The sequence below is a fragment of the Crocodylus siamensis genome, chromosome 10, assembly GCF_052110815.1.
Source record: "Crocodylus siamensis isolate JL-2025a chromosome 10, ASM5211081v1, whole genome shotgun sequence".
In the NCBI taxonomy this organism is placed as follows: Eukaryota; Metazoa; Chordata; order Crocodylia; family Crocodylidae; genus Crocodylus; species Crocodylus siamensis.
The window spans coordinates 42,680,935-42,697,523 of record NC_143404.1 but is presented as its reverse complement, the minus strand read 5'-3'; the positions used below and the strand labels follow the sequence as shown (position 1 = coordinate 42,697,523).

The 16,589-nt window shown below is 41.5% G+C and overlaps 1 protein-coding gene across 5 annotated transcripts in view; it reads right to left on the bottom strand.

The window, feature by feature from the left end:
* Positions 1-16,589, bottom strand: part of RALGAPB (Ral GTPase activating protein non-catalytic subunit beta) — a 200,559-nt gene that overhangs the window by 115,675 nt on the left and 68,295 nt on the right. For all 5 annotated transcript variants that reach the window (XM_090020643.1, XM_090020644.1, XM_090020645.1 and 2 more), the window contains exon 9: positions 3,954-4,155. In XM_090020643.1, the coding sequence (XP_089876769.1) occupies positions 3,954-4,155 (202 nt within the window). The remainder of the gene's footprint in view (positions 1-3,953; positions 4,156-16,589) is intronic.

Sequence of the window (16,589 nt, the reverse complement as noted above, 5' to 3'; positions counted from 1 at the left end):
GTCCAAGACTGCTGGTAGTTATAAAGGAGTAGTGCCTTACTAATGCCCACCAGGGATCTTGGTTCTCTCAAGTTTAAACAAAAATCCCCAATTTTCAGGTTAAAAAAAGTAACCCAAAATCCACATTTTTCCCATGATTAAAATTAAACACCACTATATCGATAGATAAGTAGATCCCTCCCCTTTCCCCCTTCCCCCCCTTCACACACATATATTAGCTGCGTTTCATTTTAAATCACAGAAAATTGTAGATTTTGGGTTACTTTCTTACCCCCAAAATCACAGATTTTTTTTTATCAGAGAAAACCAGGGTCATTGCTGATCACATTTTCCCTGAATAGGCAATCTCTCTTTCTTCCTCACAATCAAATTAAAGTAGCAGGTGTTGGCAAAGAGCATGTGAATCCTGAGGAGGTGGCCTGGGATATTAATTTATTAATTTTTTACTTTTTAGGCAGTGATTAAAGGGGGCAGTGGAGTGGTGGCTGGGTTCCCACAGCCAGTCCTGACTAGTGAAGAGTATCTTTACAAAAATAACAAGTGGCAGGTTTTGGGAGACAGGTACCCCAAATGGAGGGATAGGTTGCCATTCTCAAGAAGCCAAACCAAGACTCCCAAAAAGCCAGGCAAACAGTTGGGAAGTGATGGGGCAGTGCCCAAGGTGACATCACTGCCCACCATAGGAATGGAAGCGTCTGTGTATGGAAGCAGAGCAGAAAAGCACTACTGTCACCATGCTGGAGCACTAAAACTTACCAAGTTGTGGTGTCGCGGACAGTCAGCTGGGATAGGCTAGACAGTTCAGCATCAGCGGTATCTGAGCCCTCACGCCAAGATGGCTGCTAAGCCTCCTGAAAGGTGCTTCCAAACTCTAAGTCCTTCTAATTCTGCAATGCCTCCCCAAAGCTGTAGTGAGAAAAGGAACTGGAAGATCTTCTTGTTCCTCTCTGTCAGAGCCCTCAGAGTTGATCCCAAAGTCAGAAATGAAGTGGGACTCCTATCTTGTCACTTCCTACAGGAAGCCATCTCAGCTCCTCGTAGTAGGCACAAGTCAACCTCCAAGTGCCTGAGACCTGGGTAGCATCTCATGCTTTCTTCTACTGTGCCTTCAGCACTTTGGCCTTAGCACTGCATTGGTGCTAGTTGCTGGTGCGCCCCTGAGCAGCCATTTCAGAGTTGATATGCTCATTGACTGCCTCGTTGTGGTGGTTTATCTCAAATGAGTTCTAGGTACTCTTGTAGTCCCACATGGCAAGAGGGTCAATTACCTCTGCTGACCTCTGGTTGGTTGTCTCATGGATGCAGTAGGAGAGGGGCATTAACATTCTGGGTGCAGGCTGCTGTTCACAAGTTCCAAAAGGTTTCTTCAGCAGCATTCCAACACAGGGAGGATCAACTTCTCAGGATGGGTGTCCAGCAAAATGAGGGCATTGTAGGCATTCACATTGCACAGTAAGTAGATGAAGTCACATGCCCAGCCAGCTCCTGTGACCCTAGAGCAGTGGAGCCTAATGCAAGTCACAAAGCCTACTCTTTGGAGCAATGAAGGAGGTTGGAAACAGAGCAGCATGTGATGTCAGAGAACCAACCAACTTTCTACGGAGCTCTGTTGGAGGATGTAAATATAACATGAAGCACTTCACAGTGCAGTGTTTCAAAGTCGTTTCTGTTTTTTCTGAGGCAGAATGGCCATTTTAAGTGCTTCACTGGCAGTGTACATCTGGCAGACTTTCTGGAGTGCTTTAAAGGTACCTTGGGCATTTCAAACGTTCTAACTATACATAAACTATGAAGCAATGAGTAGCCGCATAATTTCAATTTTTGGCATTTGCACACACGGTTTCAATTCTATTGCCATCTGTTATAGAATAGAAACACCTTGCACATGTACATGTTGCAAGGAAAATGGAGGAGGAGGAGGGCTCTCACCTTATAGCCTAATGATTAGCGCACCTGACAAGGGATCAGGAAACCTGGGTTCTACGTTTCCCTTATCCAGAACTTGTTCTGCCCAGAGCATCTTTCATTTAGTATTAATGCAGTGAGAGAGGCCTCATTAATACAGCGAAGGGCCTAAAACCCAGGTCTTTCATTCCCTTGACAAGCACCCTAACCACTAGAATATGAGGCTAAAAGGCAGGAGGGCCCTTCCCTTTCCAGAATCAAACATGAGGTAGTTGTGGTTTTTCTGCAATACAGTTTTGGCATTACACATTTCTTGGCCCATTCTATTCCATCCACACAGCCATACTGCATTATTCTTAGAAATCCAACTTTGCAAAAGTGTCAAAAATTGCAGTTACGCAACTATGTAAATTCCGTTTAGGTGCATTAGTCCTGTGCATGAAATCTCTAAGGGAAAAAAAAATCTTTGTAAAATGGAAATTCTACTAATTTTAAAGAAACAAGACCACTTGAGTCACTTGGGGCACCTATATATTAGTGCAGAGGCTTCTCCGACATGCTTAAATTCCAGCACATCAGAACACACTTAAATAACTGAGTCTGCTAGAGTGGCAATTATTGAACTCCAGCAGCCTCCTGCATCTTATGTATCTGTATCTCCACACTTCAAAATGGTGGTGGGGGCACTTGAACTAAAGCTTGTCAAACAAGCTTTAATTCAAGCACTCCCACTGCCATTCTGAAGTATGGAGACACCGATACATGAGATGCGGTGGCGTTTTAATTACAGCAGCTCTCAGAACCACTCTAATTAAAGCACCACCCTCCCCTGCCCCCAGAGCACATGTAAAAGTTCCCTTCAAATTAAAAAATGAAAAGAACTAGCAATCTGCAAATAAAATACATGCAAAACATCTAATTTTTAAAAGGATGTTATTTTATCCACCTTGCTACACTGTCTGAGTCCACATGCCACGGTTTTGTTTTAGCATGTTTTTATTTTTTATTTTTATTTTAAATCTTCTCCACTGTTGCTTCATGGAAGACTGGAACCAAAAAAAAAAGGGAAAATTTAATGACTGGATAAGAGGTATATTTTTTTTAAAAGTTGAAAGCAAGTTTCCACTGATCTTTCATCTATGATAAATTTGTGTGTCACTTGTACCAACACAGTGGTTTCTATATTACCTGTATTATTCAATATACTTCCATTTTTCAGATTAATAAATTTTCTACCTTATCAAGCAAACACAATGACAGGCACTAAAATGTATTAATCTGAAAAATCAGATTAATAAGAACATTTTATAGGTTTTATCTTAAAACACTTCCCTGGTTTATTTTTCCATATACAAGTCATATCATAACTTATGAAAGAGAATCTCTCATAGGATTCCCATATTCAAATTAACAGCTATTTATTTCCATTTTTGTAGTACTCAACATCATAAAAGAATATTTTTCAATCTCTAAAACACAACCATGTCTGATACTTGTATAGACATAAAAAAATCCTCTAGGTATGACAACAGAAAACATCAAAGTTCCAGACAAAGATTAAGCAAGGCTATAAAAAGGAAAGGGAACATTCTTCCTGGTACAGAGGCCACATGAGGGACATCTCTTTTATGGCATCTTAAAGAAAATTCATATAAAACCAAGGTCATACAGGTGACAGGAAGTGCCTACTTTGATTTTCAGAGGTGTCTACACCAGGAGTGGGCAAAACGTGGCCTGTGGGCTGCATGCAGCTTGCCAGGCCATTCTATCCAGCCAGGGCCCCTAAAAAAATTGAGAAAATTAATATTTATCTGCCCCTGGCTGCCTGTCATGCGGCCCTCAATGGCTTGTCAGAACTCAGTAAATGGCCCTCTGCCCGAAGTAATTGCCCGTCCCTGGTCTATACTAACTCCCTTTAAGGACATGATCATTTATCCACTGATTAGCAAAACAAAATTCAGAAGCTAAGTGGATACTATTTACTGAAAATAAATTTGATTTTCACCCAGAGTTAGAGAAGTAAAGCAACTGGAAGACAGTTTAAGTACCGGGATAAGTAAGCTGGCAGTATTTCCTCCCCAGTCTTCTTGCTACAAAATATCCTACACAGTGTTCCACAGGCTTCTGCTCTTCCTGATTCATAGTTGTCTGGAAATTCACTTGCATCAAACATGGGATTGGAAGCTATAGTGTCTGTGGACATTTGTGATCCTTTCCGACGAAACTCCACACTAGCTTGTGTTGCTATAGCTGGGATGAGAAAAACAAGGTTTCATTGTATTTGTCAACATACAACATAGGCTCATGGGATCCTGGACACAAAGATCAAGTCAAATTTAGTGATTATTACAAAGCTGTTAGTTTACTACATTTGAATCCCTACCTTTGTTTATAAACTATTTTGGGGTGTCCTAAGGTATGAGGAATATTAACCCTTCTGACCTAGCTATGAGTATATTTGCTCTCAGCTTTCTGTAGTGAAAAAGTACACGTTATTCTTGATTATAGCTTCTCTTATCCAGTCAGACTCCCTGCATTGCTAGCAAACCAAAAAGTCTACTACTCCTACATCCTCTCCTTCAGAAAATGATACATCCTTATTTCCTAACCTTTATTAATACATTCTGGGACTATATAAAATTGTTCCACTAATCCTACCACCAAGCTTCATGCTCTCTGACCATCTGATTTCATTTCTGTCCGTCTCTTCAGCACAGAACTACTACTCTGACACAGCTTCTCTGTGCATGTCATCTTTACTGCTGAAGCAAATATCCTACCTTACTGGTTCTGGAAATCAAAAAGCAAGCAGGACCTAGAGTAAGAAGACTGGCAAAGACAAATGTGAAAGGTGGGGTATGGGAACTTGTTGAAAGTCGCTATCTTGATATAATCTTTATTTCTATATGCAACACCTGTAATTGCCTACAAAATTTTGGAAATTTAGCTAATTTAGATGATAATTGCAAAGAACTGGGGACCTTCCTAGCAGCTAATTCACAACTTTAATGAACATTTTGAATAATTTCTCTAATATACTTCACAAACACTTATAGAAAAATCAAAAAGCTTGAGAAAGCCTAGTGGGCATAAATGGGGTTGCCTATTCTTTAGCTTTGTTTTCCCACAGAATGTGGTATAAACAATGCACTTCACAGTATTTCTACTAGAAATATAACACCATATGCTCCAAGTACAGGAAGCTTCTCATTTTACTTGCCCATTATTTCTTCTGAAATGGCTGCCAAGAAGATGTATAATGTGCTTGCTGGGCAGGTGAAAATAAATTTCCTTTTTGGATTTCCAAAGACTAGAATAGTACATTCCTTGCAATTCTTAGAAAAGGCAATCATGCCCTTGTATTACTTTTAAAAACCTAGAGGATGTCCACATAAACAGTCAATCATTCTACCATTAAGAGACAGAATAATATAATCTTGAGCATCTTGAGCAGGGGATATTGGGGATATCAGATTTGCAAACAGTGACAAGAATGCCACTCACACTGCAGTCATATATATAGAAACTCTGTTTATACTTTGAAAGCTGCATTATTTATTAACTGTATGGATGGGTATGTTTTAGAAAGCTCAGAAAAAATACGAGTAAACTATTTTTCTTAGATTAAAAATTCTTGGTGTAAAACTATCTGATAGTACGTTATGCCGTAAAATGTATAAGTAGTAAATAAGCACAAATCTTTATGCATCTTCCCATGAGCCATTTTTTTTTTATCCCAAATAAGCTATCCAGCAATATATTGGAGTTGGAAAAAAACACTACATGCACAATGCATACATATCAAACACTAGGTCTGTATAAAAATAAGCTTTAAGTTAAAAAAAAAAATGGTTAGTGCAAAGTCCTGAAATTCATGACATGATCACAGACTAGAGTACAAAAAGATGGGACTGATTCAGGCAGATTAATTTGCTTTTGCCAACAATCTTCCCCATTCAAAAACACACACAAAAAGTTACTTGTCTTTCCCAAGTAAAAGTGCAAAAGCTACAAGAGACAATGACAAATGACATCACAAATAAAAAAAATGGGATTATGAAAAAAGAAAAATAAACATGACTGCAATTAAGGAGAAGCTACTAGTTCCTACTTACAAGATTTATAAGAAAGAAGAATTTGGATAAAAGATGCTGCAAGATAATAGAAATAAAATGGAAACAAATCAAAGGACAGCAGTAGTTATAAAATACTTTAAAGATGGTGGAATTGTAATATAAGTTAAGAAGCTTTTAGCTTTTTAAAAAATAGATTAAAAGCTTTATGATACAGCAAGCTTTTTAAAACACATAAGTTATTGGCATTTGGGTCCCAAATTATGATTTTGAAAGTATCACGCAAAACAATGAACAAAAAAAGTTATAAAATTATTAGTAAAGTTTGTATCTGTTTATATTAATGCACATTTAATCTTTACATAAATGTATTAACCCTTCCCAGCTCAAGTGAGTTTCTCCTAGACCAAAATGTATATACACACTACACTAGACTATCATACGACATGTTTACTTGGGGATAGCCCCATTTGGGAACAATTACTTACCCATAGCACTGCTTGCCACAAAATCTTATTTTTGTCCCCAAAGCATACATTTCTAATACTAAATGCGTTATGGCTCCAAGTTCCAGAACACAAGCTAGCTAAGACCCTCCTCAAACAAAAGCCAGTGTAAATGTACAAATCTGGTCTCCTCCACCTCAGTCAAGCAATTTCCAGAGTAGAAAATGAAGGCAGTTTAATAACAAAGGAGGTATTCAACACCCAAGAACCAATCCCAAAAGAAAGACAGAAGAAAGAAAAACTCTAATACATAATTTACCAAGAAGACAGATATGATTTACCTTGTAAACTTACCTTTTAAAACTGTTTATTTGAATATACTGGACTAGATCATGAGCTTAAATCCAGTCCTTCAATGCTACTCTGGAAAGCAACATGCTTTCTCCTGCAGAGAATTACCACAGCTGACTTCTGTTCTCCCCCAAACAACTCTCTGGAGCAAGACATGTGTAGAGGAAGGGGAAGTGCCAGAAAGGATTAGAAAAAACTGTACTCCAAAGATCCTCTGCTGCCTTCTGGGAGAAATCACCAGTCACCATATTTTAAAGAAGCCTAGGTGAGCTCTTAATTCATGTAAGTAAGTTGTGATTAGCTCCTTAAGTCAAATCACTGAGAATGATCCCAACATCTTCCAGAATTAGTGTTTTAGAATTTTAGCAAGAGGTTAGGGCAAATCCTACAGATCTCAAGGTTTTCTTTTACCTTCAGACACAGTAAATGTGTGCCCCACTGCACAGTTGGTACTGCACAGTCATTCAGTACTTGTTAGCACTTTAACAAGTACTCAATGACTGCACAGTACCTGGTGGTACTGCACAGTCCCAGCAGCACACAAGACATTTCCAAGGCCACTGCACAGTACATCATTGCTATTGCACAGTAGTAGCAGCAACACAGTTAGTGCCCACCAATGCTACATCACCATAGTGATGAACTACATCACAGTAGCTAGTCGCTACGGCAACATAGTGTCTCGTGTAGATGTGACCAGTATGTAGTAACACTATAGAGTGTATTGACATGCTTGTTTACTGTCTATCGTGTGCAAAGATTTAAAAATGTCTCCTTCAGCAGTGGAGAGAGACTTCAGAGATTGACTTTTTTCAACTTGTAAAGAAATGGAGTCTGACTGGTTCTGGATCTGAAGGCAGTAAAGTCTCTTTCTCCAGTGGCTTTCTTTCCAATAGAGACTCCTTGCTCCAGGATTCAGGCAGTCAGTCCAGATGGCTTCCTATGTACAGGTCCATGTTCAGTGCTAATCTGTACATTAATACTACTAAATAATGGTAATCTGGGGCTTCTGTCTTTAGGTTAGTCACAATAATGTGCACACTTACTACGCTGACGGCTGTATTGCATCAGCTCATTCAATAAACTACATTTCAGTACCTGCAACTTCATGCACTGAGAAACCAAAGCACTGAAGAAGATTCTCTGCCCCTGCAAGCAACACCATGTGGTGTTCTAGTAGTGTTGATGCACACTTAAGGACAACACTGAGGCATCTTCAGGAACTGCTGAAAAACTGAGCCTTGGCTGTTACTATGTAGCATCTCTGCAGGGAACTCCTTTACCTGCCACAATCAAAGAAAAACCAACTGGAATGGTCAAAGGGCACCATTTATATCCAATGTCAGCAACTGCCACTAAGGTATTCAGGTTCACACACTAATCAACACACTGCTAGATAATCTGTGCAGGATTCCATCTGAGGAAATAATTTTCCTTCATTCCCACACTTACTCTCTTCCTGCACCCTAAAAGCAATTACCCTAATGACACAAATCAAACCATCAGCTCAAAAGAAGATACTCATACAAAAATCTACCTAGAACACATACTCCAGCCCACCAGGCTTCAATCAAAATTGACAGACTAACTAATAAAAAATAATGAAAAGTCAAAGACGAAATCAAATACCATAGTCCTTTAGTCAGACACAAAAGGCATATAACCTCTGTAATCACTACAAATGTAATTCTAGAAGGCAGATTATGAAGAGTGCTGGATTTATAATCATAGGGTCACAAAAAAGTAGGACTGGAAGAGAACTCAGGAGGTCATCTAGTCCAACTTCCTGTTCAAGGTAAGATTATCCAAATACCTTCCACCCTACTCTGCAACCCAGGGACTGCAATTCCAAAAAATTACACACCCTAGAGCAGAGAGCGAGAACTTCTCTTTCTGTCACATATCCCTTCCATAAACTTAGTCCAGCTCCTTTAGTCTCATCTAACAAAAACTGATTCTGAAAATCTGCTGTTGAGCGTGGTCCTCTCCAAAAATCCAATGCTCGGGGCTCCAGAGCTCTTCTCATAATTCCGCAGTGATCCATGTGTCGGAGATTCCTGAGCTTTCAATTATTGCTCTTCACAGCATATGCCAGGCATTGCTACTCCTGATTTACCTTGATCACTACTTATCCAAGCTCTTCTTGAACATCTCCACAACTTTCCCAAGTTGTCTATTCCATTGTCTCAGTATTCTAATAGTGATTTTCTTGATATCCAATCTCAACCCACTGATATTATTTCAGGCCACTGCTATACATCCTACTCTTTGTAGCAACGGACAAAAGGTATTCCGTCTCTTTCTGGCAGCCCTTCAGATCATTATCATGGTCCCTCTTAATTGCCTTTTCCATATGCTCAACATGCCATTTCTTTCAACCTCTCCTCATACAACTTACCTTCCGAGCCCTTTATCATTTTAGTTCCCCACCTCTGGACCCTAACAGTTCCATATCCTTTTTTAAAATGTGGAGCCTGAAGCTGCACATAATACTTTGGATGAGACCTAACCAACACTAAGTAAACTAGCACTACCACCTCTGGTTTTCCAACTAATATGATTATTGATTGAGCCTAAAGCTGCATTTGCATTTTTTGTAGCTGCTACACAACACACTTATATTGAGTCTGTATTACAAATACACTAAGACTCCTAGATCCTTGTCCACAGTACTGCCATCTAGCTTTATGTCACCCATTTTGTATTTCTGCCTTTTATATTCTTCCCAAAGTATAACACTTTGCATTTGTCAGTACTGAACTTCATCCCATTAGCTCCAGCCCAGCTTTCTAATATGCCCAAACCCTTTAGAATTGCACTCCTCCAATTTTGTCTCACCTGAAAATCTGTTCAGGAACCTCTCTATTCTAACACACAATTTCTTGATAAGCATGTTGAACAGCACTGGGTCCATGACAGACCTCTGTGAACCTCCACTTAACACCTCCTGCGATTCTGACATGGATCCATTTATAATTACCCTTTGCTTGTGACTACTGAGCCAGATGTCTATCCACCTTTTAGTAGCCTGTTCTAGCCTACATTACTCCAGAAGATTATGAGAAGATCAGGTGAGATTTTGCCAAAGTCTTACTGAAGTCCAGATACACTATATGCACTGCATGCCCTTCATCTACCCAACTAGATTTCCTTCAACTAAGTAACTAATTCCGTAGCACAATTTGTTCTTAGTAAGTCCATGATAGCTGCTCAAGACCTGCCTTTCCTCCTCCAGATGCTTGCAAACAGAGTTCTTATGCTCCAGTAAATTCCCAGTTACTGAAATCAGGCTAACCAGTATATATCATTTGGGTCCCCCTTTTTTTGCCAGGGCACTATCTCTTCCTCGGCAATCTCTCACAACCAAGGATTGTCTCCCATGATTGTCTTATCTGGGGGTCCAAAAGTGGCTGATGAGGCCTATCCTCAGGGATCGACAGACTCTACTGCAGCTTGGACATGTGTTTCCATGTGGGATGGGTAGCACTGGATTTTTGATTTGGTCCATGATACACTGTTTCTGCTGCTCCTAATTTTCCGTCTTCTGTTGTTGTTGTGAGGTTTCAAAGCACTGAGAACCCTACAACAGACTCTTCCTCCATTCAGGGCAGGCCTGGGCAATCGTCTCCAATGAGATGACATCCATGCTGATTTTTTTTATGCTGGCCATGACTATGTCCCTGAAGTGCTTCCTCTGCTCTCCTCTTGAACGTATGTCTTGGCTGAGCTGGGAGAATAAAATTTGCTTCCGGAGTCTGGAGTCAGACATCCAGATGACAGCCTCAACAAAAAGTTGATGTTGGATGGTCATCATCTCAGTATGGTCTTGGTTTTTTTGGCTGAGGTTAAATAGCTTACCACCCATTTGGTAGTTTAGTTCCACTCTGGCTGGAAGCTTGCTGGTGGTCAGATGTACTGCAGCAAAGAAGAGTGATGGAGCCTTGCTTAACTCCCATTTTAACCTCAAAGGGATCTGTCATAGATCCATTACTGAGAACCACTACTTGCATACTGTCATGGAGCAGGCAGAGGATGGTGGGCATCCACATTTCAGAAGGATCTGAACACTTCACTTTTCAGCTGACAGAGTCTAAAGCTTTGGTAAGGTAAAAGAAAGCCATGTAGAGAGGTTTATGTTATTCCCAGTATTTCTCCTGAAGCTGGCAAACCGTACAAATCATGTCAATTGCGTCTCTTGATGCCCTAAGCCCACACAGATTCCAAGAGGAGCTCTTCAGCAAGTGGAAAGAGACTGTTCAGAAGGGTTCTCACAACCGTCTTTCCTGTGATGGACAGCAAGGCAATCTCTCTGTAGTTTCCACACATGGACTTGTCTCCTTTCTTGAAGATAGTCACGATCATGGCATTCTTGAGGTCATCTGGGATTTCCTCATCATTCCTGATCCTTAAGATGAGGACATGAAGCTATGATGAAAACTCCTCTCCTTGTTTGAAGTTGCCAGCAGGAAATTCCATCTGCCTTGTTATTCTCCAACTGCTTGATGGCTTTCCTCACCTTGTCAAGGATCATCTCTGACTGGGTGGTGGGATGGAATTAAGAACACTCTTGCCCACAACAGAGTTTTGATTGAGAAGGTCTTTAAAATGCTCCTTCCAATGGGCAGTGATGGCTCCCCTTTCCTTGATCAGTTCTCTTCCATTCTTAGGTCTCAAGGAGGCTTGGTCCCCAAGTGCTCGGACCATGGATGGCTTTAGTGGCAGTAAAGAAACCATGGATATCATAGATGTCAGTAAGATGTTGAATCTCCTTAGCCTTGTCTTCCCACAATTTGTTCTTCATATCACAGGTCCTCCTCTGGACCTCTGCCCTGGCTTGTTGGAGATTTGTTTGGATTTTGGTGTCATTTTGGCAAGCACAAAAAGCCTTAGGCTTGCACTCAAATCAACTCTTGGATCTCCCAGTCATTTTCATCAAACCTGTCTTGATGTTTCCTGGCAGAGAATCCAAGCATTTCTTCACAGGCACTGACAATGGTGGCCTTGAGGGGACCCCACATGCTGCTGACATTCTCCCACTGATGCTGATTGGAATTCACCAGTTTTCATTGAGGCACTGGTGGAAGAGGTCTCGCTTGCTCAGGTCTTTGAGTCCTTCAACGCTGATCTTCCATCAGCAGTGCTTTGGCTGCAGCTGTTGTTTAGGAGCCAGTTTTAGTGACATAACCAAGCAGATGAGTCAGTGATCAGTCCAGCAATCATCAGCTCCTAGTACAGTTCACACAATATCTACATCTTTATGATCCCGGACATAGACAATGATGTAATCAATCAGGTGCCAATGCTCAGATCGTGAATGCTGCCATGACGTCTTGTGCCCGTTTTTTTCTGGCAAAACAGGGTTTTGGTGATGGTGAGTCCATGTTTTGTGCATTTAGTTAAGAAAAGAATGCCACTGGAATTGACCTCTCTTACTCCTATCTTGCCGATGGTTCTGTTCAAACGTTAAGAGTTCCTTACAACTCTAGCACTGAAATCACCAAGAAGAATAAGTATGTCACCCTATGGAATGTCAGAAAGGACGTGATCAAGAATGGCATACCATTCCTCCTTGGTTTCATCGGTGAAGACAGTGACATATTGCCTCCCCACCAGATTAAAACAGAAAGTCATGAGGCGCTCATTAATTCCAATAATGAATTCACTGAGTTGGTTTATGAGTTCATTCTTAATGGCAAAACCAGCTCCATGAAGTTGGCATTCTTCTTCCTGTTTACCCTTCCAGAAGAAGGTATAGTCCCCTTCATGTTCTTTGAGCTGCCCATCTCCCGCTCACCAGGTCTCACGCAGTGCAGCTACATTGATGTTGTATTGCTCGAGTTCTCGGGCCACAACTGCAATGAGGTGCTCAGGGCATTCATTATTAGGGTTGTCCATGAGGGTCCTGATGTTCCAGGTCCCAAAAATGATGGCGCATCTTTCCCGGTATTTGACTGCAGTAAAGGTGAAACCACTGGATGCAGTTCTCCAGTCAGGAATACAGAATACTGTATTAAACAGGTTATGTTTACGGCACCTTTTCTAGCCCTCTCCCCATGTGGAGAGAACAGAGTGGGTCCTGAAAAGAGCTACCAGTCACAGTTACAATTGCTGAATCACACTCCTGTCTCAACCAAGTGTTAGACAACCTTGTTGTAGCTGCTAGATCATGCCAGTTCATGACTACGAGCTTCCAGGCCTCACAGTCCTGCTCCCATTACCTTTAGCTAGTCACCAAAGGGCTTGAGGAATCTGCTGGAAAAGCTGTTTTCATGGAAGATGCCCATGCACACATGACTTCATTTACTGTGGATAAGTTGCTGCATATCAGCTTCCACATGGCTCTTTACAAAATGGGACCCTGATCCAATGGCAAGGAGACTGAGACAACTGGGGATCTCATTTTGCTGCAGCCTTCATCTACCTTTGCAGCTCCTGAGATTCTAATATTTTCTTCCGCCTGTTCCACCTTGAGGACTTGTAGACCCATGGCTGGGGGCTGGGCAGGCTTATTATAGTGGTGACCTGTACTAGCCATGTCATGGCATTATCAAAGGATATATGTGGCTTTACAGAAGGGAAAACATTGCCATCTGCTGTCCTCCCCATATCCTGGCGGTGCTGCTGCTGCTTGGTCCACAACAGCTTATTTGTCAGTTACCCTTGCTTATTTCACAGCTAACCTTTCCTGAAGTTCATTCAACTATCTGCCACCTGTGAAGATATTGGGTAGTACAGTGCTGCCCCACAGAAAAGAGGGCACTAGATATGTACTTTCAGTTGTTTGAGACCTAACCTGTCTCCCAAGACTTGGTAACTATTATTACAGTAATCTTGAATAAAATTAATCAGGTCCTGCTTACTTAAATGTATTCAAAACAATTCAAAGCACTGTGACTCTCTTTCATTATCTCAAACCTCAGCTTGTTGCCTTCCTTAGGTGTCTGGTTACCAGGGAGTGGGGTGGGTGGGGGGAGGGGTTTCAGTGAAAACTGTGGCAAAGTAACTGCTGAGAAGCTTCATCTTTACATCTTCTGTTAAGAGCTTACCTTGGCTGTTTTCCAGTATAAGGAAGCTGCGGTTTTTCTGGACAACATATTTATAAAACTTCTTCCTTTTTTAATTTAACTGCTTCACAAGCTATAGCTTTTTCACCTGTGTGTCCTTGATTCTGTCCCTGCAAGTTCTTGCTGTTTCCTGGCATACTTTCTTGGTAGCCTGCCTGCCCTTTCATTGCCTGTATGCTTTCCCTTTCCATCTGAAATTTCCTAGAAGCTCCTTGTGCAGTCACACCAATCTGCTGCCATACTTCTTGTGCTTCCACTATGAATAGCTTCTTGTTGAATTTCCAATACTGTGCCCTTCAGAAGGTCCCTGCCCTCCTGGACTCCTTCATCCTTCAATCTGTCCTCCTATAGCAGTTTGCCTACTATCCTGAGTTGATTGAAATCTACCTTTTTGAAATCCAGCATCTCAGTTCTGCTGACCTTATGTTTTCCCTGTGAATTATGAATTCTATTATATCATGATCAACTCCTCCCAAGTTTCTCATTACCTTTACATTCTCCACCAATTCTTCCCTATTGGTTAGGATAAGATCCAAGATTGATCATCCCCTAGTCGTATCCTCAACTTTGTGAAACAGAATTTGTCCTCCACACAAGTTAGAAACTTGCTCAACATTTTCTTTGGCTGTATTATTGTACTAACAGATATCTAGGAAAGTTAAAGTTCCCCACCAGCAGCATCTCATAACATGTGGGTAACTCTGTCACCTTCTCAAGGAGTGCCTCACCCACCTCTTCTTCCTGACTTCATAGCCTATAACAAATACACACTATTATGTCACCTTTCACCTGCATCCAAATACGTTCTGATCTGCTACCTTCTTCCCCCTGAGACAGGAAACAAGAATATATAAATTTTTGCATATAAAAAGCAATGCCATCACCTTTTCTTCCAATTCTGTACTTCCATAACAGAGTGTATCACCCAAGTTTATGTTCCAGTCACATAAGAGTTGTCTCACCAACTCTCTGTAATACAAATCAAATCATGGTTTTCATGCCAACCTGCGACTTTCAGCTCTTCTTTGTTCCCTTGTTTGTTCCCCCAGAAGCATGTTACATTTTGACCTACTTATTTGCATTTTGTATCTCTTGATGCTGTCCCATGGTGCTCTAGCTCAACCCGAGTTGAGTTGCTGCTTTTCATTCTCCCGCACCCCTGGATTGTTTGCTCTCTTGCTGGAAGGTTTTGTTCACCATTCCCTGTAGAACTGAGTTTAAAGCCTCCTTACTATGATAACCAAAAATACCCAAAGATGCTGTTTCCAGGTCTAGTCAGATGGATCCCATCTCTTGATAGCAATCTTGCTTCACAGAACCTCTGCCCATCATCAAAGAATCCAAAGCCTTCATGGTCAAACCACCTTATCAGCCACATATTTATCTCCATGATAGGATGGGGCCTTGCCTGGGCCCTCATCTTTCCACTGAGAGGATTGATGAGAACACCACCTGCGCTCCAAACTCTTTAATCTTCCTGCCTTATAGCGTCCTCTGATCTGCTCAGTGTCATTTCTCACTGGTGCCTACCTGAACAAGCAACAAAAAGTGTAGCGGTCTGAGGGGTGGCTGAGTCCTGGCAATCCTATGACACCCCGAATATGGGCTCCAGGTAAACAGTATACCACATGGGACCCCAAATCCACATGTCAGATTGATGCTCTCTCCCCCACTTACCACCACCACTCTTCTCTTCCTTCCAAATGCAGTTTTGAATTCCCCATCCCTGTGGTCCTGCACTTTTTGCCTTTTAGACTGCTGGGTCTTCTGGTGTTAGAAGACAATCTGCACTCTCAGAAGGGTTTTGGAGTGCCACTAACTGCAAGAATCAAACCCCATGGCTGCACAATTCATAACATGCAGCAACTGTACCTGTTCCCACTCAAGCCTAGCTCCTGCCTGGTTCTCCACCCCAGCTTACTCTGTTTCTGTGCTCTGATTTCCCTAGCTCCTGACTTCTGACACTGCTTTGGACCATGGACATGGATAATGCTTACTGACTAGGACTCTGACTCAAGACTTTCTGGTCAGACTGTCTTGCACGGCCTCGGCCTATGGCCTGGACCCTCCTCTGGCTCAGATATTTTTTCCATGGCCATGCACCTCAAGACTACCCTCTGGCTCTTTATATGTCGTCCTTACCTACCGTTATCTTCCCCTCTGCCTCTTCCCCAGCTATTCCACTACACAGTGCTTGAAGGTGGTTATTGACTTTAATCTGTTCCTCTTAAATTCAGGGGACCTTCCTTCTTCTAGTAGTCACATGCTGCTACTTCTTTTTTGTCCTCTCCAGCATAAGCTTCTCAGGACTCCTATCCAAGAAGTCATTTTCCCTGATAGCATATAATGTTGATATGTGCACTTCCAATACTTCAATCTTTTCCTCCAAGATGGACATTCATTTACATTTGATGCAAACGAAAAGAATGCCCTGCCTTCTGAGAGGAACACATAGTACATACTACACAAGTAACAACTGCTGATCCAGTCTCAATTTATTCCTCCTATCCTCCCTGAATGACACTTAGGCTGCAGAAAACAAAACAAAAAGGCCAAAAATAAACAAAAGCCCATCACCATCCCCAACCTCCCAAAACACTAGTGCCTCCTGCTGAGTCCTGGTCCCCTCACCCCACAAACTCTCAGCAAAACTCTCCGTGTTAGCTTTACTTCTCTGTTCTGGTCAGAAGTCAGCAAAAAAAAAAACTTAGTTGAAAGCACGACTCAGCCAAGTTTATCACATTCAAGCA